This window comes from Gadus chalcogrammus, chromosome 13 (genome assembly GCF_026213295.1).
Source record: "Gadus chalcogrammus isolate NIFS_2021 chromosome 13, NIFS_Gcha_1.0, whole genome shotgun sequence".
NCBI classification, from domain to species: domain Eukaryota; kingdom Metazoa; phylum Chordata; class Actinopteri; order Gadiformes; family Gadidae; genus Gadus; species Gadus chalcogrammus.
This window is the reverse complement of record NC_079424.1, coordinates 8,610,371-8,637,937: the sequence shown is the minus strand read 5'-3', so window position 1 is coordinate 8,637,937 and position 27,567 is coordinate 8,610,371. Positions and strand designations below refer to the sequence as shown.

Below are 27,567 nucleotides of genomic sequence, written 5' to 3'. Positions count from 1 at the left end.
TTTTTTGACAAATGTCACCCTGAACCTAAGTAATGAGGTTGATTAAACCAAACCAGTGCTACCAAGGCCAATGAAGTGTTTGTCGATGTCTCTGATTAGCAAGTTGTTTCATATATGGTGGGCAGGTATGCATATTTAAATTGTGTGCTTGCGTATGTTTGAGTGTATGCTTTTAGAGTTCATTCCCTAATTCCCCATAACTATTAGTATGGGTGTACACCTGCTCTGATTAAACGTATAGATTTCCTGACTCCATGATCTCCATGACTTCAATAGTATAAAACTTTGAGAAAATGTTACATGTAGTTTACATGTACAGTGACTCAGTATATGACCTCCTTATAATGACTGATAAAGAGCTGATATTCTACTCATATGCATGCCACTAATGATTAATATGTGTACCTTAATATAAAGTGTTACCGTGTTTTGATGTTGAGGAAAGTTTGAAAATACCTCAAAACTTTCCCTTGTCTCATTTCATTATGTGGCCTCAAAAATGGTACAACAAAAGGACAAGTGGCCTTTCCCTAAAATGATGAAATTCTAGTTGTATAATTTATTATCATAATTTACTTTTTATTGCTATCATTATATTCAATATGTTATACTTTACTTGTAATATTGCCTGCAGAGTTTGGAAACAAAAGGGCTGTTCAAATAATGTTAATTATGACAATATTGATTATTATAATTATTATTTTCATTACATCATCCAGAGCAAGTTCCCTTGATGGGGGACGAGGGACTACATGACCTTTCCAGTGATCCTCAGACTGAGTCCAGGAGGTGGAACACAAGGGGCAACCTGGGTCCTCAACAAGCTTCATGATTAAAAGTCAATATGCTCCCAGGTAGCTTGTATGAGAACACAAGTGTAGCTCGTTAGAGAACGCATGTGTAGGTGTACATGTTGCCCGATAAACATGATGCTTGTAAATTCTCTCTCTCTCTCTCTCTCTCTCTCTCTCTCTCTCTCTCCCCCCCCCTCCCCCCCCCCCCCCCCCTGCTGGGAGACAGCTGTGGAGATAATTAGCATAGTTAATGGAGGCCTTTTGCTGTAAGCGACAGAAACATCTCCTTGGAAGATGCTCCTTACTTAGCACTTAGTATTGGTAAAAAAATTCGCTGGGATTAGCACTCTGAAACACATATATTTTCAGTCATAGAAAGATTAAATGGAGAGAAAATTACATTTATTTCAATAAAATGCATTTTTTCAATGCATTTCGAAAAATGTATTACTGAGGTAAATAAAACCAACCAGTGCTACCAAGCTTGGGTTTAATGTCTCTCTGGTTAGCAGAGTATATCACTTTCATCCACTACCTAACTGATTTCATGACAAAAGGATAAAACCATTGAACATTTTTCAATCATAACGATTGAATTTGAAACCCCCAACATGCGTCTAGTGGGTAGTGCACACAGAGCCCGGGCACCTTGTGGGTCCCGAATACCACCACATTTGACGCAGTAGATAGTTTATAAGGGTTTCGATGCCACCGTCACCAATGTCAATCTGCACAAGAGGTGTTTCTTCAGGTACATCCTGAAGGTCTTGTCTCGCAGGCCGTACACCATGGGGCTGATGGACCGTGGCAAAATGCTGATGATGATGTAGCACGCGAACAATGAGTCCGCCAAACTATTGGGGAACCAGTATTTCAGAAGCGTTTTCAGCAACGGGTCCACGTATATCAACATGCACAGCAGCAGCTGGAAGCCGTGGAGCAGGATGGTGTTTCGGGACTTCTTTGCGTCCGCGCTGGCGGCTCGGGCGGTGAACAGGATGCGGAAGTACGTGTAGAGCAGGGTCAGCCAAATGACGACCAGCAGCAACACGTACCAGGCGTCCCTCTTGAGGATGATGTGAGGGCTACGGAACACCGTCTCCCTCACACAGAAGACATCTGTGCTAAAGAACGCCACGGGCTCGGTAGCCAGGGCGACAAACAGGTCCGGGAGGATGGAGAGCATACTGATGGCCCAGATCAGACCGATGAAGAGGTAGGTTCTCCGCACGGTGCAGATGCGGGCGTGGTGCAGCGGGCGACACACTGCCACGTAGCACTCTAGGGCCATGCAGGAGAGGTTGAGCGGTGTGTTTTCAGTGGTGAACAGAGCCAGCAGGATGATGAAGCTGCACAGGCAGACGTTGATGTGGTAGAGGGTGTAGCTGAGCAGGAAGAGGAGGATGGTGAGGGTCAGCTGGACTGTGTCATTGATGACCATGTGGATGAAGAGGATGTAGCGGGGATTGGTGTTGAAGATCTGAGAAAGCACAGAAAGCAGAAAAGGATTGGGAAAAGGTTTAAGGGTCAAAGGTTGTGCCATGATGATGAAACCAATATAGGGGAGGGAGTTTTAGATCATGGCAAAAAAAGAAAGGCCAGAGTCAGCCCGATTAAAAAAATGATGGCCGCAGCAAAGGAGAGTGTAGCAATGAAGCTTTTAAATCACAAAAATGTATCAGAAATAAATTGAATAACGATGATAAATTAAACAAGAAAGTGCATGCTTTTCTCAGAGCAGAATATGTCTGCTTTACAGTAGTCTAGATTATTTTGATGAGCCTAAGGCAATGGCCATATTTGTGTGTAACCTTGTGTAATGTATATGGCTAAGTGTAACCTAGACCATAGACATTTCATTAAATACAGACCTACAGGCAGAGGAAATGGGGTTGAAAGAGAGATAAGAACGCTGGTCTGAATCTATGCGGGATCGCAACAAGGAGGACATATACTGAGTCACTGTACATGTAAACTAAATGTTTGTTTCACCCCAGTCACATCAATGGTACCGTGGATATGCTCTCGGTACTACAAGGCAAGGCAAGGCAAGGCAACTTTATTTATATGGCACTTTTCATACACAAGGCAGACTCAAAGTGCTTCACATATAAACATTGTCATACAATTAAATAAAATAATAGGTAAGTAAAAGAAAAACATATGCAAAACATAGAAAGTTAAAAAGGCATTTTAGTATTAAAATAGAAAATAAAGGCAAAGTTAAAAAAGCTTATTTAGAAAGTGCAATGCATTTAAGATTTAGCAGAAAGCTATAGCAAACATAAAAGTCTTCAGTCTTTTTTTAAAGGTGCTCAGAGTTGGGGCAAGTCTTAAATCCTATGGGAGTTTATTCCAGCTATTTGTTGCGTAGTAACTAATTCCTGCTTTCCCATGTTTTGTGTTTACTCTGGGGATAATTAGCAGATTGGTCTCAGAGCTTCTTAGTGGTCTGAAAGGCTGATGTAGTGGAAGCATATCAGTTAAATATATTGGTCCTAAACCATGTAGGGATTTATAGGTAAGCAGCATGATTTTAAAATAAATTCTCTGAGTCAAATATATACTGATTATAAATCATATTAATGCATATATAAAATATATGCATTAAAAAAAATGCTGGTGGAAGGAGCAGGAGACCTGCTGTTTGTGGAAGGTGTGGATAAGGCTGGCATTGAGGTAAATGACAGTGACTCCCAGAGCCACCACAATGACGTTCTTGGTCACAGCTTTGGAGAAGGAGTCCCTCTGTGAGGCTCCCAGCGTGATGTTGGAAGAGGTCTGATTCATCCCTAGAACGAACAATGTCATCAAATTCAACCATTGATACCTTCAAATATATTCCAAATAAAATGTCTCACTTTGAACAAAGGCAGATTTAGCGATCATCTTTGTTTTACATCAATAAACAATAGTACATTTAAGAATGTGCACTTAATCCTTTCGTAGCCCTCCTAATTGACCCGGTTTGTCAAATGCAAATCAAGACTATTTCTCGAATAAAACGTTCAGATTCCGTAATTATTGCATTCACTAATAATCACTTGCAGACAAAAAAGTATAAAAACAAACAAACAAATATAGCATTTACAATCACATGAATAAAGAATGTTACTTACTGAAAATTATTTTCTGATCCTGAACATAAATGCACGTACAGTAGGATTACCTAAAATAAGGGCTGTGAACCAGAATGGTTTGTACATAAATTAAATCAAGACAAATATCTTCTCCAACCGCTATGTGAATAGCCCCGTTTTGAGATCGGATGTGTCGTATTTGTGTATGGTAGGAGAAAGGTGCCTGGCCTACCAGTAATACAATGATACCAGGGCCTGCTTGCATGATACAAGGGAGCGTGCCAGCTTTGATTCAAGATTTATATATGGTAGGATGGTACGTGGGATGACACCAAATGGTGTCAAGGAGTACCTATGGGACATAATCTAAGTTTAAACATTGAGGAATACGGTTAAGATATTAGAACATTTTGAGTTTACTAGTTGGAAATGTGCAGGACAAAACCCTTGGATGCTCATAAATTGGACCTTCCTCAGGAAAGTGCTTTTTTGTTCTTCTGGAGGGCATTTTAACAGAGTGGTTACCTCTTATCGATGGAAGGCATTATGCACCATGCTGGCGTGGACGTAGTTCATAAAGATCCCGAGGAGAACAACAATCAGGTTTTTGATGAAGGCTTCGTGGTACCACGACTGCTATTCCTCATTACTCACAGAAGCATTCATCTCTCCGTGCTCACGATTCAGCCTATCCAAAACTGAGCACAGGAGTAATCTGCAAATATTGTACCATCATGCTGTGTATTTGGATAATGATTAGAAACAAACCACTATCTTTAATCTCGAACTGAAACTAACATATAAAACACAACACAACATAACACAACATGAAACTGAACTGGACAGAAAACTCTAACTCAATAAAATGACAATTTACATGTCTAGAAAAAGGCCAATGCATTTCCAAACATAAGCAGGGTGCGATTTGTTGGGGGGGATGAAAGGGATCACCCCCCCCCCCCCCCCCCCCCCCGGGATCACCCCCCCCCCCCCTCTGAATTGTTTTTCTTTCTGGAAAATGTAATGTTTCATGTCTTTTTAGTTTGCATTAAAAATGAATGTTCAACTGTTCGAAATGTAGGTGGATAGGGCCTACCATTAACTCAACAAAAAGAATTAGGCCTGTTCATTGCCGATTTGTTCATGATGAAAAAAAATGTTAAATCATGCCCCCTCTGGTTTTTTGACAAATGTCACCCTGAACCTAAGTAATGAGGTTGATTAAACCAAACCAGTGCTACCAAGGCCAATGAAGTGTTTGTCGATGTCTCTGCTTAGCAAGTTGTTTCATATATGGTGGGCAGGTATGCATATTTAAATTGTGTGCTTGCGTATGTTTGAGTGTATACTTTTAGAGTTCATTCCCTAATTCCCCATAACTATTAGTATGGGTGTACACCTGGTCTGATTAAACGTATAGATTTCCTGACTCCATGATCTTCATGACTTCAATAGTATAAAACTTTGAGAAAATGTTACATGTAAAAGGATTTGTATTTGCATACGATTTGTATTACAGTTTTTTCCTATCGTTTTTGGCAATTTACCTAAACCATGTTCACATTCCCTAAACACTTAACACAGTGAGCATACCAGTAGACCATGTGAACCAAACTGTGGTTACTTGCCCCTATGCTAAGATACAAATGCTGGCAATGACGCCTTCTTCCAATTTTCATGGATACCTGCCCCAGTCAATGTTCACTACCGGCAAAACGCTGTGGAACTACAGCATATTTTACCAATGTTTAGATACTCTGTTCAAAACAGTGAACTTTCTGTTCAAAACCTAACAGTAATTTAGATCACTGTAGATGGAAAGATGCTGCATTTGGACAGACAAATGAAGTTACATGTTTGAATAAGAAAAAATATTTAGTTTATAGTTTATTTATTTTATTTTACAGTAATTTAGATTTTTTTCCCCCTGTGCACCATAGTTCTTGGTGAATTGGCATGGAATTACTTTTTTTACGTAAAAGTAACACTACATACAATGATCTGTACAAAAAACACAGAGGATAAGTTTTGCAATGCAAAACACCTGGTGGTCATTTCAGCTAAATCTCCAAAAAGTAAAGCACAGTGAAAAAAACTGTTGTGTTTGTGATTTGTTTCTGGATCATATATTACGTACTTACTGTATGTAATTTGCATTACAAAAACTGAAAATTGTTATTCTCAGTTTCTCATAAAACACTTACAGTATTTACTGTATTTACAATTACAGTACATTTACCACACTCAATTCTGACATCTTTTGTGGGAGGTAAACCGACATATGAACACTGTCAGCAGATACTTGGCTTGGATTGTCATACTGTAATATTACAAACTTTATTACTGTAGTCCAAAGAAGTGTTTGTCTGTGTTTTTTCTCTTTTTTTCAATGCAACACTACAGGAAATCTATGCCAAACTGGAGGACACAGCAACATTTTATATATGCAATTGGCAATGCTTCAAGATGTTAGTGTTTTTTAGGTCATAGTGTTCTGAGAGGAAACATGTGTTAAGTTATGGCAGCATTGTTTGTGGTGTGGTTGTTGTAGTGCATTTTGCACCAAAGGTTAACAGATATGCAGAGGTGTGTGTCTCTAAAGCCCACTGTGTTAAGTGATAGGGAAAAGTGACCATAGTATGGGTACATGACCGAAAACGATAGGAAAAAACTGTAATAACCCCCTACCGACATGACCTGTTTGATATCAGGGGTTCTCAAAGTTTTGACAGCTGAGGGCCAATTTAGGAACCCAAAATTTGACTGAGGGCCGCCAAAGCCAAAAAAATTGGCGGGAAATGTCGTCAGCATCCCAGTAGTGAAAAAAAACATTGCACCGTGGACCTCTGGGAGTGAGGTCAAGTGAGGTCTAAATCACGAAACTGTGGTTCATCCTTTCAAAGTAATGTACAGTCGGATTAAAAATAACAAATGTAAAAGGATTTAATTGAAAGCTAGAGAGAGTACTTTTCTCTTTATGTTTATTTATTTTTGTTCAAATTAATATTATAAATATATGTATATATGTATATTTATTATTATTATTGTTTTTTTAATAACTTACATCTGTATGTCATTGCGGACCACCATGAATGTTTCTGCGGGCCATCATTGGCCCACGGGCCGCACTTTGAGAACCAATGATATGGATGGTACTGCACTCAGGACAGGGTCCAGGTGCCATGTGTCTAGTGTTTATTAAAGCATGTTACTTCTGGTGGGTAAGCGTATCTTTTGTGTGTGGAATAAAGTTGATCGCAAAGGTTATACAAATGATGTGAGGTTTTGCATCACAACCCTTCTAATCATAATAATCTAAACAACCCGTCACTGTCTGCTTGACTTTATCCCCAGCTTCCTTCTTGCACCATGAGTTTAGCAGTATGTTACTGCTAGATCCAAGGCCTCCACAGTCATGCAGAGAGTGAGAGGTGTTATCCATGATGGAAATACGCCTGGCTAATCAAGCCCAGCATAGCCTAGAGCTAACCCTTGGTATCCAGTTGATTCTGTCTTTCCTGTTCCTCTCAGTATCTCCATCCCGTGCAGACCCCAGTTTAGGAGAGTACTGACTCCAACACAGTTTCATAAAATGGTATCAACAGGGTCTTGGACCCTCGAACTTGTGTAAAAATCCTCAATGCAAAGATATCATAATGCACCAAGTTCCTTACTTACTATCAATAAGCAGTAATTAGGACTAATTAAATATGGTCATGCAGAATAAAGCATTAATAAGTGCTTTATAATGACTGATAAAGAGCTGATATGCTACTCATATGCATGCCACTAATGATTAATATGTGTACCTTAATATAAAGTGTTACCGTGTTTTGATGTTGAGGAAAGTTTGAAAATACCTCAAAACTTTCCCTTGTCTCATTTCATTATGTGGCCTCAAAAATGGTACAACAAAAGGACAAGTGGCCTTGCCCCTAAAATGATGAAATTCCAGTTGTATAATTTATTATCATGTATCATAATTTACTTTTTATTTCTATCATTATATTCAATATGTTATACTTTACTTGTAATATTGCCTGCAGAGTTTGGAAACAAAAGGGCTGTTCAAATAATGTTAATTATGACAATATTGATTATTATAATTATTATTTTCATTACATCATCCAGAGCAAGTTCCCTTGATGGGGGACGAGGGACTACATGACCTTTCCAGTGATCCTCAGACTGAGTCCAGGAGGTGGAACACAAGGGGCAACCTGGGTCCTCAACAAGCTTCATGATTAAAAGTCAATATCCTCCCAGGTAGCTTGTATGAGAACATAAACATATGTAGCTCGTTAGAGAACGCATGTGTAGGTGTACATGTTGCCCGATAAACATGATCCTGCTGGGAGCCTGCTGTGGAGATAATTAGCTTAGTTAGTGGAGGCCTTTTGCTCTAAGCGACAGAAACATCTTCTTGGAAGAAGCTCCTTACTTAGCACTTAGTATTGGTAAAAAGAATTCGCTGGGATTAGCACTCTGAAACACATATATTTTTGAAATGCAATTTGAAAAATTAATTACTGAGGTAAATAAAACCAACCAGTGCTACCAAGCTTGGGTTTAATGTCTCTCTGGTTAGCAGAGTTTATCACTTTCATCCACTACCTAACTGATTTCATGACAAAAGGATAAAACCATTGAACATTTTTCAATCATAACGATTGAATTTGAAACCCCCAACATGCGTCTAGTGGGTAGTGCACACAGAGCCCGGGCACCTTGTGGGTCCCGAATACCACCACATTTGACGCAGTAGATAGTTTATAAGGGTTTAGATTACACCGTCACCAATGTCAATCTGCACAAGAGGTGTTTCTTCAGGTACATCCTGAAGGTCTTGTCTCGCAGGCCGTACACCATGGGGCTGATGGACCGTGGCAAAATGCTTATGATGATGTAGCACGCGAACAATGAGTCCGTCAAACTATTGGGGAACCAGTATTTCAGAAGCGTTTTCAGCAACGGGTCCACGTATATCAACATGCACAGCAGCAGCTGGAAGCCGTGGAGCAGGATGGTGTTTCGGGCCTTCTTTGCGTCCGCACTGGCGGCCCGGGCGGTGAACAGGATGCGGAAGTACGTGTAGAGTAGGGTCAGCCAAATGACGACCAGCAGCAACACGTACCAGGTATCCCTCTTGAGGATGATGTGAGGGTTGCGGAACACTATCTCCCTAAGACAGAAGACATCTGTGCCAAAGAACGCCACTGGCTCGGTGGCCAGGGCGACAAAAAGGTCCGGGAGGATGGAGAGCATACTGATGGCCCAGATCAGACCGATGAAGAGGTATGTTCTCCGCACGGTGCAGATGCGGGCGTGGTGCAGCGGGCGACACACTGCCACGTAGCACTCTAGGGCCATGCAGGAGAGGTTGAGCGGTGTGTTTTCAGTGGTGAACAGAGCCAGCAGGGTGATGAAGCTGCACAGGCAGACGTTGATGTGGTAGAGGGTGTAGCCAATAAGGAAGAGGAGGATGGTGAGGGTCAGCTGGACTGTGTCATTGATGACCATGTGGATGAAGAGGATGTAGCGGGGATTGGTGTTGAAGATCTGAGAAAGCACAGAAAGCAGAAAAGGATTGGGAAAAGGTTTAAGGGTCAAAGGTTGTGCCATGATGATGAAACCAATATAGGGGAGGGAGTTTTAGATCATGGCTAAAAAGGAAGGCCACTGTCACATCTTAAAACACCACTTTCAGAAACTCATTCAAAAACATATTTGCAATGTGAGAAATGTAAAAAAACAGAATATTTGAGAATGTTGGAACCATCCACATCATATCTTTAAGACATGTAAAGCTTTGCAAAACCATGTGAAGGCGATGCATGCAGGCCACTGCATGCAAATATTAACAATATTTTAAATATTTTCTTCTCTATTACTCACAACATAGGTTTAGGCTACATACTATTAATTGATCCCATTTCAGAACACTGCTTTCAGTAACTCATTTAAACATATCTGCACTGGGAGGAAATGCCCAAAACAGAATAAAGTTTTTTTGTTTTTTTTGTATATATATATTTTAAGTGTGCCAATGATTATGCTGCCACGTGCCAGTGGTGGCACTTGTGCCTAGGGTTGCCGACCCCTGATCTATACGTATTATAAGTCATATTAATGCAAGCATTTGCTTGTGGGAGGAACAGGAGACCTGCTGTTTGTGGAAGGTGTGGATCAGGCTGGCATTGAGGTAAATGACAGTGACTCCCAGAGCCACCACAATGACGTTCTTGGTCACAGCTTTGGAGAAGGAGTCCCTCTGTGAGGCCCCCAGCGTGATGTTGGAAGAGGTCTGATTCATCCCTAGAAGGAACAATGTCATCAAATTCAACCATACAAAACATTGATACCTTCAAATATATTCCAAATAAAATGTCTCACTTTGAACAAAGGCAGATTTAGCGATCATCTTTGTTTTACATCAATAAACAATAGTACATTTAAGAATGTGCGCTTAATCATTTCGTAGCCCTCCTAATTGCCCCGGTTTGTCAAATGAAAATCAAGACTATTTCTCGAATCAAAGGTTCAGATTCCGGAATTATTGCATTGCAGACAAAAAAGTATAAAAACAAACAAACAAATATAGCATTTACAATCACATAAATAAAGAATGTTACTTACTGTAAATTATTGTTTGATCCTGAACATAAATGCATGGACAGTAGGATAACCTAAAATAAGGGCTGTGAACCAGAATGGTTTGTACATAAGTTAAATCACGACAAATATCTTCTCCAACCGCTATGTGAATAGCCCCGTTTTGAGATTGAACGTGTCGCATTTGTGTTTGGTAGGGAGAAAGGTGCCTGGCCTACCAGTAATACAATGATACCAGGGCCTGCTTACATGATACAAGGGAGCGTGCCAGCTTTGATTCAAGATTTATATATGGTAGGATGGTACGTGGGATGGCATCAAATGGTGTCAACAAGGAGTACCTATGGGACATAATCTAAGTTTAAACATTGAGGAATACGGTTAAGATGTCAGAACATTTTGAGTTTACTAGTTGGAAATTTGTAGGGCAAAACCCTTGGATGCTCATAAATTGGACCTTCCTCATAAGAAGACAGCAGCTACAATGATTTAACATCTACAATGTAAGGACAGGGTTTCAGTTGGTTCATCTACAGCACCATTATAATTACGCATTAGAATGAATCCACATAAAATAGATTGCCCTGGCATATATTCACCACTTGCTAACTTGAGCCTACCAGTAATACAATGATACCAGGGCCTGCTTGCATGATACAAGGGAGCGTGCCAGCTTTGATTCAAGATTTATAAGAGCAATTACAGAAATCTTCTATTCATACATATTCATGTTGAATCCTTTTAATTGTCAAGTTAAGAACAATTGTGTTGTCATTTAACTTAAATAAATAATAATTTAGACCTTCCCTGATTCTATAGGTTGGCAAAACAGATGGTTGATTACTATTGCATTTGAACAGTGACGGTTTTTCCAGGGAAAGGAAGGAAGTGACGTATAAGCGAGGGTTTACCGTAACTACTGTCCTAACCTCTTAACCCTAGACTCTTGAGGATGTGAAATCCTGAATGTCACAGAATTTCAAATAAATAAGACGAAAACCGACCCGAACCCTATTACCCAGTTTGGCTTCTAAAGTAATTTCTCTCAAAATGTAATTTCTGTCAGATTTCGGTTTCTCTTCTGCAACCATCGAGATAGATAAAATGTGTTTTTAATTGTGGTGCTGACTTGAATGGTTGAAGTTCAATATAAGTGTAAATCTATTTAGTTAATGTAATGCTTGACTTTTACGTGCAGTGTGCTCTGCAAACAAAAGTTCTGTTAAATAAAGTAAATGATGATGATGAGGATGAGGATGATGATGATGATGAAGATGAGGATGATGAATATTATCCTACTTTCATTATTACATCATTCTTCAAGGCTAGCTCTACCTGGGGGAGGTGGCACTGGGGTGTGTGTGTGTGGGGGGGGGGCAACAGGCTGTGGTATTGTCCCACAACAAAGGTCACTATACACTAGGTGACCTTTCCCATAATCCTCAGAGTGATTACAGGAGGGGAAACAAGAGGGGTCCCTGGGTCCTAAATAAGCATCACGAGTAAAGAGGTCAATATGCTCCCCAGAAGCTCATTAGAGAACACACACATATGTAGGCGTGCATGTGTCACTTACGTTCTCTCTCTCTCTCTCTCTCTCTCTCTCTCTCTCTTCTCTCTCTCTCTCCCTCTCTCTCTCTCTCTCTCTCTCTCTCTCTCTCTCTCTCTCTCTCTCTCTCGCTCTCTCTCTCTCTCACTCACTCTCTGGCGTAAACGAGCAGTTCACTGCTCGTTTTACCTGGTATTGATTAGCAAGACTGGGAGGCTACTGTGGTGAGATAATTAGCCTTATTATCTCAGGTCTTGGCCTTCTGGCTGTGGGGAGAGGAGGCCCAGGGGGATTGCTCTGTTTGTTTTCCAAGCCTCAGGAAATCATGCTTTATGTGGTAGATGTTTTCACAATCACTGATGCCATGGAGAGGTCTTAATTCATCATCTGGGTTATAGTCAGTGTATTGCTTCTCTACTGCCCATGAATTCCTCCCAGAGAAAAGTGTCGAATGTATGTCGGTCAAGCTTCCATTTGGAAACCTAGCTTGCAGTATCCTATGAAGTACACTGATTATGTACTTAAGCATGCAGTGCTATATCATGTGTTGTGCCCATACATGCTCAGAATACTACATAATACAAAAAGAACATAAATACATGTTGATGCTTGAACTACTGAATACTTGTATGTGGTTATAATTAATGTTTTATCTGTTGCTTTTCTATGTTCTTTTTTAAACTCTTTCTGTTATTTGCTTATTTGCTTCTTAGGGAGCCTATTGTTACATCTGGCCAAGGACTGCAGATGGAAACTAACCTTCTGGCTAAATCTGGCATATTTACAGAAATGTCTATTAATATGCACTGTCCCTGTCAAATAAACAAACAAACAAACATGTCTACATGCCAGGCTCTTTGATTTTATCAAGGGAATGTTAAAAAGCAAAAAAGTGATATTGTATTGAAGAACACTTTCCTCTAATGAAATCGTAATCACCAATTTTCTCTGACAAGGGGGTAGTTACTTATTGCTAATTTTACACTGTATTTTGAGGGTCCTGGCCTGGGCAAAATATCCAGGCAGCCACAGCATGAAAATGTTTGGGAACGCCAACCCTGCATGTTAAGTGCTCAATGTTTATTACTCTTAATTATAATGGATATAACACTACAAATATGCATTTTGATAAAAAAAGTTAGCACTTTGCATCGTAAGTTAAACTTTGATAACTTTGCCCTCTGAGTCCAGACCCATTCTCTACAGTATACATTCGGTAATATTGTCATCATATTATAACAAACACTCCCTAGGGTGTTATTATTATCATCATAATGAATCAGCCCTCTGCAGCAGTCTTCAGCTCCTGTCTGACGAGATCCGTCTGTAGAGATCATGCGTGGTAAAGGTCACGCTCATTACCAACCTGTCTGTTTTCAGCCCGGCCCGCTCTCTACGGAGGTGATCTTTACAACGCCAGTCCTGGGAAACCAGTAAATAACAGCTGTGGAACAACAGCAGTTGAGATGGAAGTTTACCTGTTTATTTCTAGAGTCCTGAACTTTAGAAGGCGAGCAACACAACATGATGATATCAAGAAGGTTGCTTTCATCACTGCAGGTTTCTACGAAAAAACACGTTTACAACTTTACCAGTGAAACTTTTGAAAACGTTTGAGGCCGTAATCCCCCAGTGATCTTTCTTTAGGACCTGGACCCATCAATTATTTTGTGCGGTAAAATAAGCAATATGTTCTCATAAGGTGTTATTCTTAGGTTTTATTCTTTCTTTCTTTCTTATTCTCTACACATTTTGGGACCCTACTCCTCTCAAAATCACCTTGACATTCAACTTTTAAAATGTTCATTTTAGCATGGAACCACATTTTTTAAACGCTTTAACTTTTTCAATTATTCTACTTTGAAAATATTTTTTTTATAATAGAAGTCATTCATTTTTCTCTTGTACTTAACTTCTCTTTGCATCCGTGGAAGTTAGGATGTCCCTATGGAGAGGGTTTTGTGCTGCAGAGGTGGGGTCTGAAGGTTGTTGTGGTGTTAGATGAGCCCCCCCCCCCCCCCCTTCTCCTCTGGTCTTTTCTGTAAACCTCTCTACAAACTTTAAATGCTCAGTTTGAACTCTGTTGAGATCATCACTATTTTCAAATGATTTCACTGTTTAGAAGTTTCCCCACAATAACCTAAAGGCTTTATGTCATTGTACTTTGCTGGTGTTGAACAGAATCCAGAGTAGCTGCAACTCTCTGGACTAAGCAATCTATAGCCAGAAAGAAAAATGAAATTACGTTTTTTATTTTTCAAAATATTTATTTCCTTTGTGCTGTCCAGAGACAAAACAAGGCTTATTATGAAATATACAAAAGGTAAAATAAAAAAAACAAAGCCCCTGTGACCTCATTTAAAATACATTCCTTATGAAATATAATTAATTTTGTCTTCGAAGAACCACAGATCCCGGGTAGTGATTTAAGGCCAGCAGAGGCTAACGGCTAATTAACAGAGACAGATGTGTTGGTTGCTTGGTATTGGTAGTATGTTAGCAAAGCTAATGCTACAATGGTAATATGCTATCAAAGCCAATGGTACGATGGATAAATGCTATCAAAACTAATACTACGATGGTCATTTGCTATACTAAATGATTCAGCGCATAATCTCTAAAACACTTCTTACAGCACAGAGTTTGAATTAGTTGGTCGTTTGCTTCAGCCAAACAAAATGCCCTGATATGTTCACCAAATGGACAACCTGAGATTTCCTCTCCATTTATTTCCATCAGTCTTTCTTTCACTGCTCAGACAGACCTCAAGACTGTCCTCTGTAGTGGGAAATAACTCCTATCCAATACTAACATAAAGGTAATGATCACCTCCAAAATACTTATTTGGCATAAGTCATCACAAGTCACTCATTTAAACCATCCTCTGAGGGGAAACTACAAGAATTTTTTTACACTCTGAGCACTTGAAGCTGTCGAGCTGTTGGCTGCTTGCGGTTGACCTGAATCTATTAGCTATAGGTGTTGGTGAGTTTTTGTTCTCCTTTAGTGTCGGCAGTATCAAACTGACTTCACACTTCACAAATGTATAATACTAATAGTACGTTCAAAGGTAAGACCAGGACAAGAACTTTCCAGTGAAGTACTCTCAAACACAACTTGTATCAAAATCTCCTATAAATACATCATATTTAACAAATGTAGCAAAATCAATCAAGTATAAATAGAATCAACAAAGGGTCAAGATGGTTATGGGACAGAAGTTATAGAGATACAATGGTGTTTTGGAGTTAATTTCCACAACCCTCATGCTAAACATTCTAACATACACAGAAAACGTATTACAACACATGCCACATACATGTTATAATCATGTCATGCAGCCTATCAAGAGCTGAACATAAGTATCTTTCTGGTATTCAAATAAGTATACATCAAACGTCGACATAGGTAGTTTCTGTAGGAAGTCATGACTGTAGAAATGTTAAGACTGAATGTGTATTTCTTTACTTGATGTTTACCTAGAAACAGGATAGCTTGTTAATGAAAGTAAATGTTGAAGGGGTATGTTGGATGTTCTACATTGAGATGTTGATTTTCCCTCATCCTCCACTACCTAGTCTACCTCTGTCACCACTTCCTTTATGGAGTTGGAACTTCCTGTTTGACCACAGTGGTGTTTCCTGTTCACTTCCTGGACAGAAGCTGGTTCTCCAGGTCCCCAAGGCGTGTCGTCATGGCAGCCAGTAGTGACAGTTAAGGAAATATATCGTATTCATAAACTTACAAGCCAGGACCAGCTCTGCTAAAGTAAAACAGGCCTACCAGCTCTGCTACAGTAAAAAATACCTACCTGCTCGGATACAGTAAAACAGGCCTACCAGCTCCACTGCAGTAAAACAAGACCCCCCAAGCTATGCTATAGTAAAGAAGGGTGCCCCTCAGCTAGTTGTACAAGATTACTCTTTTATTTGTGTGAAGAAACTGTTAACTGTGCTTTACCGTTACCCTTTTGCCTGAAACCCTTTTGGGTTCCCATGTTAAAAGGTGTCTATTTGTTTGTGAGGCATGCAAAGGCTTCCCCCTGTGAGGCTTTTATCTTGGGATGTTTCTATCATTAGGGTTTTTATTTGGAAGGATATGTTTCTGTGTCAGCTGCTCCATTGAGCTCATTGTGGCCTGCTGGAACTCCACCAAGCTCTCACAGGCACATGGGTCCTTTACCTCGATCTCACCCTGACTCTCCGCTGGGGAGAGGGGAAGTGGGAGAAGGAGTGAGAGGAGAGAGAGCTTCATTAAGATAAATAATAATATACGTTGTATTGCCAGAACTTGTCAGCAGATGGCAGCAAACAACAAGCCGGCTTGGGAAAAGTTCAACAGACCTGGAATAATAATGTTGCTTCACTGTGACTCTCTACTGTGCTACATTCTTGTTTCTAATCTAGTTTCTACTGTACTCTGTTCTGTTCTCCTGTACTGGTCTCTCCTGTTCTCCTGTTTCATCTGCACAGAAGTTCACTCTGATCTACTTTTATGCATATTCTACTGCACTCTAATGTTTACTGTACTCTAGTCCACTCTAATCGACTGTAATCTATTAGCCCGTCTGCTGTTCTCCGCTGACCTGGGCAGACGTTGAGTTTGAGGTTTTCTGCAATGGTGTTGATGGCGGAGAAGTCCGTGGTGTAGTAGAAATATTTCTCCACGGGATCCGAGGCAATCTCACGAAGCTCATCCTCCACCGCCTTGCCTACACCCACCGCATACATGGTGAGACCTGCACACACACAAATATGCAGATGCAAAAGCAATAGGATGAAAAGGCATTTAGATGGGTTTAAGTTAAGCATAAGTTCGAACGACGAGATAGAATGCTGTCAGTAGAATGCGCGTCATATTTAAAAGGCCACCAGAGGGCTTCCAACTCAAGTAAAATTCAATAAAATAAAAATATAAGATACTAGACAATAGTAAAAATAAGCTGGCAATAAATAAAAACAATAGCTATCTCAAAATGTACAATGTGTAGTCAAAATGTTTTTCACAGTTACAGGAAAGTGTAAATGTTAGACTAATAGGCCTCCTTTCAGTAGAGTGCATGTCAGGTCTAGTGTGGGCCACTAGGTGGCGCCTTTACCAGCCTCCTTGGTCAGCTTGGCCCACTCAGTGATGTCGTCCTGGGAGCGTCCGTCGGTGAACACCAAGCCAATGCGAGGGATGTTCCTGGCAGCCGGCCGAGCCCCCTCTGCCTCAGAGAAACTGTTCTCCAGCATGTGCTTGAGAGCCAGACCCGTCATGGTGCCCTTTTCCATGTAATCTACCTGTTGTAAATATAATATTAATATTGTGAATATATTGGCCGGTGATAGTGCCATTCTGAATGTACTCTACCCCTTGTAAATATATCCAGTATCTATCTATGTTATTTCATTGTAAACGTGGCCCTTGGCCTTATAGTCTTTCCTGTTGATATTTTTATTGTTATAAATGCACTATGAGACCTTATACTATTACTAATACATATTACGGTTGTCTGTGTGTAAGTGTGTGTGTGTGTGTGTGTGTGTGTGTGTGTGTGTGTGTGTGTGTGTGTGTGTGTGTGTGTGTGTGTGTGTGTGTGTGTGTGTGTGTGTGTGTGTGTGTGTGTGTGTGTGTGTGTGTGTGTGTGTGTGTGTGTGTGTGTGTGTGTGTCTGTGTACCTTCATGACAGCAGCTTTGATGTCCTCTGCGGTGTGGTACATGTTGAGGGGGAACTCTGTCCGGACGCGGCTGGAGTACTGGACCAGACCCACCCGGGTTCCCTGGGCAGACACGTCTAGGGAATCCACCACCTGGAAGCAGGTAGGGGTTAGACAGTGCAGAGACAGGTCATTAAGGAGCAGGTAGGGGTTAGACAGTGCAGAGACAGGTCATTAAGGAGCAGGTAGGGGTTAGACAGTGCAGAGACAGGTCATTAAGGAGCAGTTAGGGGTTAGACAGTGCAGAGACAGGTCATTAAGGAGCAGGTAGGGGTTAGACAGTAAAGAGACAGGTCATTAAGGAGCAGGTAGGGGTTAGACAGCAGAGAGACAGGTCATTGAGGAGCAGGTAGGGGTTAGACAGTAAAGAGACAGGTCATTAAGGAGGAGGTAGGGGTTAGACAGTGCAGAGACAGGTCATTAAGGAGCAGGTAGGGGTTAGACAGCAGAGAGACAGGTCATTGAGGAGCAGGTAGGGGTTAGACAGTAAAGAGACAGGTCATTAAGGAGCAGGTAGGGGTTAGACAGTGCAGAGACAGGTCATTAAGGAGCAGGTAGGGGTTAGACAGCAGAGAGACAGGTCATTAAGGAGCAGGTAGGGCTTAGACAGTACAGAGACAGTTCATTAAGGAGCAGGTAGGGGTTGGACAGTAAAGAGACAGGTCATTAAGGAGCAGGTAGGGGTTAGACAGTACCGAGACAGTTCATTAAGGAGCAGGTAGGGGGTAATGGTAGGCTGTGGACACCTTAGCTCCTAGAATATGTAACAATATTCTTCTATATAACATTACCAAGGAGGTCCCAATCATGTTAGGAGCTTCTACAACTAGATATCCCAGTTTAGTATAGTGAAATGTCTTTTCATTATATTGCTATATTATCATGTTATTGACATTATTAAATAGAAATCCCAAATCCTCTGACCTGGTTGACAAATTTCTTGACCAGCTCAAAGTTCTGGGGCCGAACACTCTTGGAGCCGTCGATAAGGAAGACCAGGTCGATGTTAGCCGACTTACAGGCTGCGGGAGGAGCATTTCATAAAGTACCAAGTATTAAGACGATAAAGTGGAGATAATGTCAGAGTAGTTAATGTTATTAGTCATGAGTAATGAGTAGTAATAATGCTGCTACTACTATATAATTAAATAGTTATAATTACGTATTATTATTATTTATAATTATATTTGTATCACACTTTTTAAGGTACCCAAAGATACTAGTCATAGTCATAGAATACAAGAGATAAACACAAATGATTTGGGTTTAATTGGAGCGATGCGTACTTCCACAGCTCTTCCCGTTGTCCTGTAGCAACTGCCCCTCTGGGCAGATGCAGTAGAACGACCCTGGAGTGCTGACACACTGGAAGTCACAGCCATGTTCCACCGAATTACACAGGTCCATGTCTGCAACACAGCACAGGACAAGTTAAGAGATCCTAGGACAGGCTAAACCAAGGGAGGATATGCTACAACACGGTAGGGTGTGCTACATCATGCTAGGACATTGTGGAATGAGCTTGGAAGCACAAGTTGCTAGTATCCTCTAGGATGTACACTGTAACATGCTACCACATGCTAGGACATACTAGAAAACACAAAAATATGCCATAATCCACTAACATTTTAGAATATATGATACATTTTAAAATAATATATGTTTAGATATTTAGATATGAATGTGTATGGATGGTTGTAATAAAGCTAGGAATTGTGACATGTCAGCAGCCTGGCAGTTAGTTTTAGAGTTTTACTTTGGTCAAAGGTGTCCAGGCATTATTAAGTCTTCTGATTAAATTATTGTGATTCCGATAAATCATTTCAGATGTTACTCTAATGTGCATGTGTGTTTATTTATATATTGATATATGTATTGTGTGTATATGTAGTGTGTGTGTGTGTGTGTGTGTGTGTGTGTGTGTGTGTGTGTGTGTGTGTGTGTGTGTGTGTGTGTGTGTGTGTGTGTGTGTGTGTGTGTGTGTGTGTGTGTGTGAGTGTGTGTGTGTGTGTGTGTGAGTGTGTGTGTGTTGTTTGTAGATGTAGTGTGTGTGTGTGTGTGTGTGTGTGTGTGTGTGTGTGAGTACGTGTGTGTGTACGTGTGTGTGTACGTGTGTGTGTCAGTGTGTCTGTGTGTGTCTGTGTCTGTGTCTGTGTCTGTGTGTGTGTGTGTGTGTGTGTGTGTGTGTGTGTGTGTGTGTGTGTGTGTGTGTGTGTGTGTGTGTGTGTGTGTGTGTGTGTGTGTGTGTGTGTGTGTGTGTGTGTGTGTGTGTGTGCCTGACTGACGTGTGCAGGTCTTCTTGTCTGCGTTGAGTGTGTATCCTTTGTTGCAGTCGCAGGTGTAGACCCCCGGCGCACTGACACACACCTGCTCACACTCATGCTTCCCCTGCGCACACAGATCTATAGCTACACACACACACACACACACACACACACACACACACACACACACATAAGGACATAAACACACAGACATAATATATTTACACACATATACACACACACACCAAACAAGAACATTTATCAACACACACAGACATACACAAACACATACACAAAAACACACACACACACACACACATAATTACACACAAACACACACAACAGGTGACTACTACTATTCACTATGTGTCATTAGGGAACATGGGTGATCTCCTAAGAGATGCTTCCAGGTAGACTGTGGACATTGGGGTTCAAAACCAGAACCCCAGCCTATTCTGAGGGGTCTGCTTGTATCCCAGAGACAGGAGCTAGGTAGCAGACACCAGATAGCTAGGTAGCACTCAGGTAGGTAGGTAACAATAAGCTAGGTTGGAGCGAGCTAGCTGAAAGCGAACTAGCAGATAGCTTGGTAGCAGAGCTCTAGGTAGCAGATAGCTGAGTATTAGAGAGTTACCAGATAGGAGGGTAGTAGTGTCAGCAGCCGGGCAGAGTGTTACTTGTGTCGTAAGGCGTCCAACCGTTTGTAAATCTTCTGATTAACTGAATGTGATTCCGTGATTTCAAATGCTACTCCTATGTGTATGTGTAAATAAATAAATGTATATATTTATGTGGGCGCGTGTGTGTGTGGGCGCGTGTGTGTGTGGGCGCGTGTGTGTGTGGGCGCGTCTGTCTGTCTGTCTGTCTGTCTGTCTGTCTGTCTGTCTGTCTGTCTGTCTGTCTGTCTGTCTGTCTGTCTGTCTGTCTGTCTGTCTGTCTGTCTGTCTGTGTGTGTGTGTGTGTGTGTGTGTGTGTGTGTGTGTGTGTGTGTGCCTGGTGTGTGTGCCTGGTGTGTGTGTGTGTGTGTGTGTGTGTGTGTGTGTGTGTGTGTGTGTGTGTGTGTGTGTGTGTGTGTGTGTGCCTGACTGACGTGTGCAGGTCTTCTTGTCTGCGTTGAGTGTGTATCCTTTGTTGCAGTCGCAGGTGTAGACCCCCGGCGCACTGACACACACCTGCTCACACTCATGCTTCCCCTGCGCACACAGATCTATAGCTACACACACACACACACACACACAACCACACACACACACACACACACACACACACACACACACACACACACACACACACACACACACACAAGCAGATACATATATATTTACACACACGCACACACACACACACACACACACACACACACACACACACACACAAGAACATATATATACACACATACATACATACACACATACAAAAACACACACATACACATAAACAAACACAAACACAATTATAACATTAATATGATCTATAACATGTAACATATTAAATCATGTTAAAAGCATATAAGTCCCAAGTCTGTAGGAACACATGCATGTTTGTGTGTGCACATGTAGCAACATGCCAGTTAGCATCTGTTTAATGCAATGTATCTGTGATGAAACAAGTTTGTTTGTGTTTTTTTGCATTCGATACACACTTACAAACATACAAACAGGCAAAGCAATATTTCAGAGTCAACAGATAAACATACATGGATTAATACAAGGAAACAACGAGCAGTGGTTCATCACATAAAGCATTGAAATAAAAACATCTTTAATAATGTAAAATACATTTCAAAGGACTGTTGGCGTTTAATAGCCTGATAGAGCAATTAAATGTGTGTGTGGGTGTGGGTGTGTGTGCGTGGGTGGGTGCGTGTTTGTTTGTGTGCACCACTGTGTATCCATGTGTGTTTAAATGACGGTCCGTGTTCCTCTTGGAAGTTGTGAAGCAGATGTTTGAGCAGCTGGAAAACCCAACATTCCTCCATACTCTCTCCTCCAGGGACGCCCTGTGGTATCTGGGTCAACCAGACCTCCTACTGGGGCTGAGCAGGTCGTAAACCCATCGCCGGTAGACTACGTATCTACCTGGTGACCACCTGGTGTCTACCTGATGTAGAGCGTACTTACCCTTCCTGCCTACCTGGTGTAGAGCCTACTTACTCTACAAGTCTACCTGTATCTACCTGGTGTGGGGCCTACTTACCCTACAAGTCTACCTGTAACTACCTGGTGTGGGGCCTACTTACCCTCAGGTCTACCTGTATCTACTTGGTGTGGGGCCTACTTACCCTCAGGTCTACCTGTATCCACCTGGTGTGGGGCCTACTTACCCTCAAGTCTACCTATATCTACTTGGTCTGGGGCCTACTTACCCTCAGGTCTACCTGTATCTACCTGGTGTAGGTCCTATTTACCCTACAAGTCTACCTGTATCTACCTGGTGTAGGGCCTACTTACTCTACAAGTCTACCTGTATCTACCTGGTGTGGGGCCTACTTACCCATACAAGTCTACCTGTAACTACCTGGTGTGGGGCCTACTTACCCTCAGGTCTACCTGTATCCACCTGGTGTGGGGCCTACTTACCCTCAAGTCTACCTGTATCTACTTGGTGTGGGGCCTACTTACCCTCAGGTCAACCTGTATCTACCTGGTGTAGGGCCTACTTACACTCAAGTCTACCTGTATCTACCTGGAACAGGGGGTGTCTCTACCTGTATTTACTTGGAACATGAAGACGTTTCTACCTGTTAAAGCAGACGTGACTAGCTGATCAGGTGTGTGTGGGGGGGTGATCTATCCCTTTCTACCTGGGACATGGGGCGTGTCTACCTGCTTCAGAGTGTGCACACCTGTTGGATGAGGTTTTTCTTTTACCATGTTTGTACATGCTGTGTGTGTGTGTGTGTGTGTGTGTGTGTGTGTGTGTGTGTGTGTGTGTGTGTGTGTGTGTGTGTGTGTGTGTGTGTGTGTGTGTGTGTGTGTGTGTGTGTGTGTGTGTGTGTCTGTGTGAATGTGTGGTTGTGTGTGCGCAAGTGTGTTGTGTGTAACTTACGCTGGCATTTCTTGCCATCGTCATGGAGATGGTATCCAAGGTTACACTTGCAGTGGTACCCGTTAAGAATGCTCACACACTGGTGGTCACAGCTGTGGTTCCCGAAGGAGCAGTAATCGATCACTGGGAGGGACAGGACACAGGGGAAACCCTTTAACATTCCACAACACCTTAACCTTGCTTTAAAAACCACTTTTTCTGGGGAAAAATGGATGTTGTTGTGTGTGCATGTGTGGGCGAGGGGGGGGGAGGGGGGCTTAGCATGTGTGTACTCACTGGTGCAGGTCTTCTTGTCTTCTGCGTTAAGTGTGTATCCTTTGTTGCAGTCACAGGTGAAGGAGCCAGGGGAGCTGATACACACCTGCTCACAGTCATGTTTCCCCTGCGCACATAGATCGATAGCTGCAGACACAAACACACAGACACACACACACACACACACATACACACTGGTCTTAGGGATGTGCTGGTGTGTGTACACAGAACAGCTGTCATATTTCCTGTGATTTGTAACTCTGGTTGGAGTGTCTCCGTGTGCGTGTATGCGTGTGTGTGTTACCTGAGCAGGTCTTGCCATCTGTGTTCAGCGTGTAGCCGGGCAGACAGAGGCAGTGGTAGGAGCCTGGAGAACTCTCACATATGTGTTCACAGCCGTGGTCAGACTCTACACACATATCTAGGCCTGAAACACACACAAACCATCATTAGCATCCCTACCATCATCCTCACTCTCACCACCATTACCAACATCACCACATTCAGCGGCAGCGCCATCGCTATCATCCTCAACATCAACACCGTCACTTCCATCCTCACCATCCCGACCATTATCACCACCATACCATCATCATCACCATCACTGACATCATCATCATCACCATCACTGAAATCATCATCATCATCACCATGGCGAGTCGACTACCATTGTAACCCAATGAATCCATTTTAATGTAACCCAACAAAGTTATGGTGAGGTTTCATATGCATCGATAGTTTCACCAGCCTAGTTCATGTAGTCTTGTTAATCTTGTTTGTATGTTCACTTCTGCAGAGACTAAACGATACATATATATAAAAAAATATATATATATTCCACTGCGGCTTCTATTGGCCCAAATGAAGTTCATGAAAAATATTAAAAGAAATTGTTCCATTTCATCTCTATAACTATTGTTAGGCCCAATCCCATTTCTACCTCTTCCCCTTACCCCTTCAAAACAAGGGGGAGGGGTAAGGGTTAGAAATGGGATTGGGCCTTAAAGTGTGTGCTTTACCACACAGCTTGTCCTGGAACTGGAGTCCGAACTGGTGGATGAGGTCGAAGGACTCCACCAGGAACACGTGGTCTTCAAACGGCGGGGACGCCATGGCCCTGAGTGATGTCATGTCTGCTCTGGCCACGCCCACGGCGTAGATCTCCATGCCCTTCTCCCGAGCCTCGGCGGCCACCTCCGCCACGCGGTCCTGAGGCCGTCCGTCCGTCACGATTACCGCCACGTTGGGCACCTGGGGAGCAAAACTACAGAGGTACTGGGAGGCTCTGGGACTCCTTTGGTAGGACCCACCCAGGACCAGACCCTAGCCCGCCCTGAAGGGACTTGGACTTGCACTTGCAGATTTCACCACGAATGTTATGTATGTGTCAAATAATTGCTTATTATGGACTATATTTGATGTAAACAAAGGACAAATTGTTTCTGAAATAGCCAGCAGGCATAACAATCCAACCACTACCATCAATGTTGGTGATATAACAAAAGTAAATAGGCCTGGAACAATCAAAGCATACAAAGTGCTGCACAACCTTTTTTCTAAAAGGAAAGATTTCTAAAATGCGATTGTACATGTTCATTCAGTTGTCAGGTGTCATGATTAGGTACCTTGGGCCGGTCCCCTGCCTCAGGGGTGAAGGCTACATCCATGGTGTACTTGATGGCCAGGCCGGTCATGGTGCCCTGGGCCAGAGGAATGATCTCGTTGATGCCCTTCACCATGGCCTCCGTCGTGAAGTGGGTCTTCAGGGAGAACTCACTGAGGACCTGCAAGAGAAAAACGTCTGATTAGAGGTTTCTAATAGGAGCACGCTGTTGAGTGTTTCGGTGTCAGAGCTCGACTCATCTCAGAGCTCTCAAAGATCACAGTTCCAGTCTCAAATGGCTTCCCATGCCACATTATTCAACGGCGCCCCCTAATGCTTACCCCTCTGAAAGGACCAGGAACAACTCCTCAACCCCAATAGGGGGAAACCTAGAGAGGAAACCCAGGCTGTCGGAGACCCACCTGGCTGGAGTACTGGATGACCCCGACCCGAGTGGCGTCGGCCCCGATGTCCAGCGTGTCCAGGATGTCGATCATGAACTTCCTCATGGTCTCAAACTCGTGAGGACGAACGCTGCGAGAGCTGTCGATGATGAAGACCAGGTCCACCGGGCCGGACTTACACTTCTGCTCTGGAGCTGTGCACGCACATACACACACACCAGGGAATTAATAGAGTCAAAGATACGGGCACAATATGTAGTTCTAATTTTAATATTATTTATTTAATTATCCTCATGGGTAAATTCATTGTCTGCATTTTAACCATCTTAGGCCCCAAGCATTTCATTACAATTTAGTAGTATTAGGTATCGTCCGTTTATCCCGTTCATTCCAGCTGAACTAATTTCTCCTCTAACTCATCTTCACTCATCTCAACTCACCTCAACTAACCATAAGTTAACCTAAGTTTCCTCATCCTGCCTTAACTCATCTTGTGTTAAAGACATTGGCCTGGAACAGTGTGTGTGTGGGTGGGTGTCCACGCAGAGTTGGGCTTTTCCACTCTTGCTTCCTCGGTGACTGAAGCAGCTACTGTGTACTGAGCAGGATATCAGTGAGTCCCCAGAGTCCACCCCAGCCCTGGGAACACGGCAGCTGTTTCTGCCGATAGCCCCGGGCGCTCCTCTGCTGCCCAGGGACTCACATCAAACAACACTACAGCAACATATTTATACACTGTCCCCTTATCTCACTCTACATCGATCTTGCTCTCTCTCACCCACTCCCTTCATCCTCTCTCTTGCTCTCTCTTTCCATCGCTCTCACTCTTTCTGACAACCCCTTTCCGCCCCCTCTCTTGACCCCCTCCACCCACACACACACACACACACCCACCTTCTCACTCTCTCTTACCTGTTTTTGGCCTGGCATTGGTGAGGGCGATCAGGGAGAGAAGAATGGACACACAGAGACGCGTCATCTTCCTCTTTGGGATGATCTGAGAGACGATGGCAGAGAGGAAGAGGAGGAGGAAAGGGAGAAAGAGGAGAAGTTTCAACAATCTACTAAAGTAACTCTTTACAGTGTGTCCACAAACCACACACATGGTTACAGTGTGTGTGTTTGAGTGTTGTGTGTGTGTGTGTGTGTGTGTGTGTGTGTGTGTGTGTGTGTGTGTGTGTGTGTGTGTGTGTGTGTGTGTGTGTGTGTGTGTGTGTGTGCGTGTGTGTGTGTGTGTGTGTGTGTCTGTGTGTGTGTGTGGTCTGAAATGTCAAAAAACACAACGCCATAAAGACACAACCTCGCTTTGAGTGTCTCAAGATGTTTGGATGAGCTGTGTGTTGAGTGTGTGTGTGTGTGTGTGTGTGTGTGTGTGTGTGTGTGTGTGTGTGTGTGTGTGTGTGTGTGTGTGTGTGTGTGTGTGTGTGTGTGTGTGTGTGTGTGTGTGTGTGCGTGTGCCTGTGTGTGTTTGTGTGTGTTTTCAGGCAGGCAATATGAAAGGTGTCCCTCATGCCGGGGTCCTGAGGGAGCGGTATCTTTGACTCAGTATCCTGCATTCTAAAACAATTCGGCAACTGCTCCCATATTAATTCTCTCGCTCTGTCTTTCTGTCTCTCTGTCTTCCTGTCACACACACACACACACACACGCTACAATAAAATACAATCCTGATCATGCACATGCCTTTCCCCCTCACTAGTGATAGATCTCAGTTGTCTGGGTGTCTAGTCGCGTCTGGGGAAGAACCGGCCAACATCCCTGCCTGGTAAGCTTACTTTCCCACATCAATAGAATCAAGATGTGTGGATGAGATGTGTGTTGAGTTTGTGTGTGTATAAGTTGTATTTTTTGCTATTCTCAATCAATCTATTCTGTCTAAAGCTATACACACGCCAATATTTCTGATTTACTCTATATCTTTTTTCATAAGTTCACTAGGTTTTTCATGCTGTACTTTTAAATTAATAATGTTATATTTATTAGGAGGTACAGGGGAACAGTTCTAGGCTTTATATTTTTGGGGATAGTGAGTTTGAATTGCAGCAGAAAGTTACGAAATTCAATTCCCACCAATCTTCTTGTGAAAGTCAATCTTCTCCCTAAATGTAATCAGTTACCTTAATCCGCAGATCTATCTATAAGTAAAAAAAACTGGAACAAACTTTATTGATCATCAAGTGGCTAGTGTGTTTGGCTCCCAGCATCATGATATTCAAATAATTCTTAAGTATACCTAATGTTGAAGCTTGACTAAATAAA

General features: G+C 42.3%; 3 protein-coding genes across 3 annotated transcripts in view; all 3 read right to left on the bottom strand.

The window, feature by feature from the left end:
• Positions 1-1,485: 1,485 nt before the first annotated feature.
• On the bottom strand, positions 1,486-3,584 carry LOC130402350 (odorant receptor 131-2-like). The gene is made up of 2 exons (XM_056606501.1): positions 3,435-3,584; positions 1,486-2,274 (listed from the first exon to the last, which is right to left on the bottom strand). The coding sequence occupies exons 1-2, from the start codon at positions 3,582-3,584 to the stop codon at positions 1,486-1,488; spliced, it is 939 nt and encodes a 312-aa protein (XP_056462476.1).
• Positions 3,585-8,659: 5,075 nt separating this feature from the next.
• LOC130402349 (odorant receptor 131-2-like) lies at positions 8,660-10,187 on the bottom strand. Its single transcript, XM_056606500.1, has 2 exons — positions 10,038-10,187; positions 8,660-9,433 (listed from the first exon to the last, which is right to left on the bottom strand). Exons 1-2 carry the CDS (start codon positions 10,185-10,187, stop codon positions 8,660-8,662), a joined length of 924 nt encoding a protein of 307 aa, XP_056462475.1.
• Positions 10,188-14,293: 4,106 nt separating this feature from the next.
• The window catches only part of matn4 (matrilin 4), an 18,126-nt gene continuing 4,852 nt past the window's right edge, over positions 14,294-27,567 (bottom strand). The window contains exons 2-17 of the mRNA XM_056605932.1: positions 26,221-26,305; positions 25,327-25,502; positions 24,927-25,085; positions 24,321-24,552; positions 23,606-23,728; positions 23,323-23,448; positions 23,047-23,169; positions 21,089-21,211; positions 20,020-20,142; positions 19,021-19,143; positions 18,659-18,756; positions 17,696-17,827; positions 17,134-17,317; positions 16,621-16,773; positions 16,138-16,240; positions 14,294-15,741 (exon numbers count right to left, since the gene is read on the bottom strand). Of these exons, the coding sequence (XP_056461907.1) occupies positions 15,681-15,741; positions 16,138-16,240; positions 16,621-16,773; positions 17,134-17,317; positions 17,696-17,827; positions 18,659-18,756; positions 19,021-19,143; positions 20,020-20,142; positions 21,089-21,211; positions 23,047-23,169; positions 23,323-23,448; positions 23,606-23,728; positions 24,321-24,552; positions 24,927-25,085; positions 25,327-25,502; positions 26,221-26,287 (2,106 nt within the window). The 5' untranslated portion in view covers positions 26,288-26,305 and the 3' untranslated portion in view covers positions 14,294-15,680. The remainder of the gene's footprint in view (positions 15,742-16,137; positions 16,241-16,620; positions 16,774-17,133; positions 17,318-17,695; positions 17,828-18,658; positions 18,757-19,020; positions 19,144-20,019; positions 20,143-21,088; positions 21,212-23,046; positions 23,170-23,322; positions 23,449-23,605; positions 23,729-24,320; positions 24,553-24,926; positions 25,086-25,326; positions 25,503-26,220; positions 26,306-27,567) is intronic.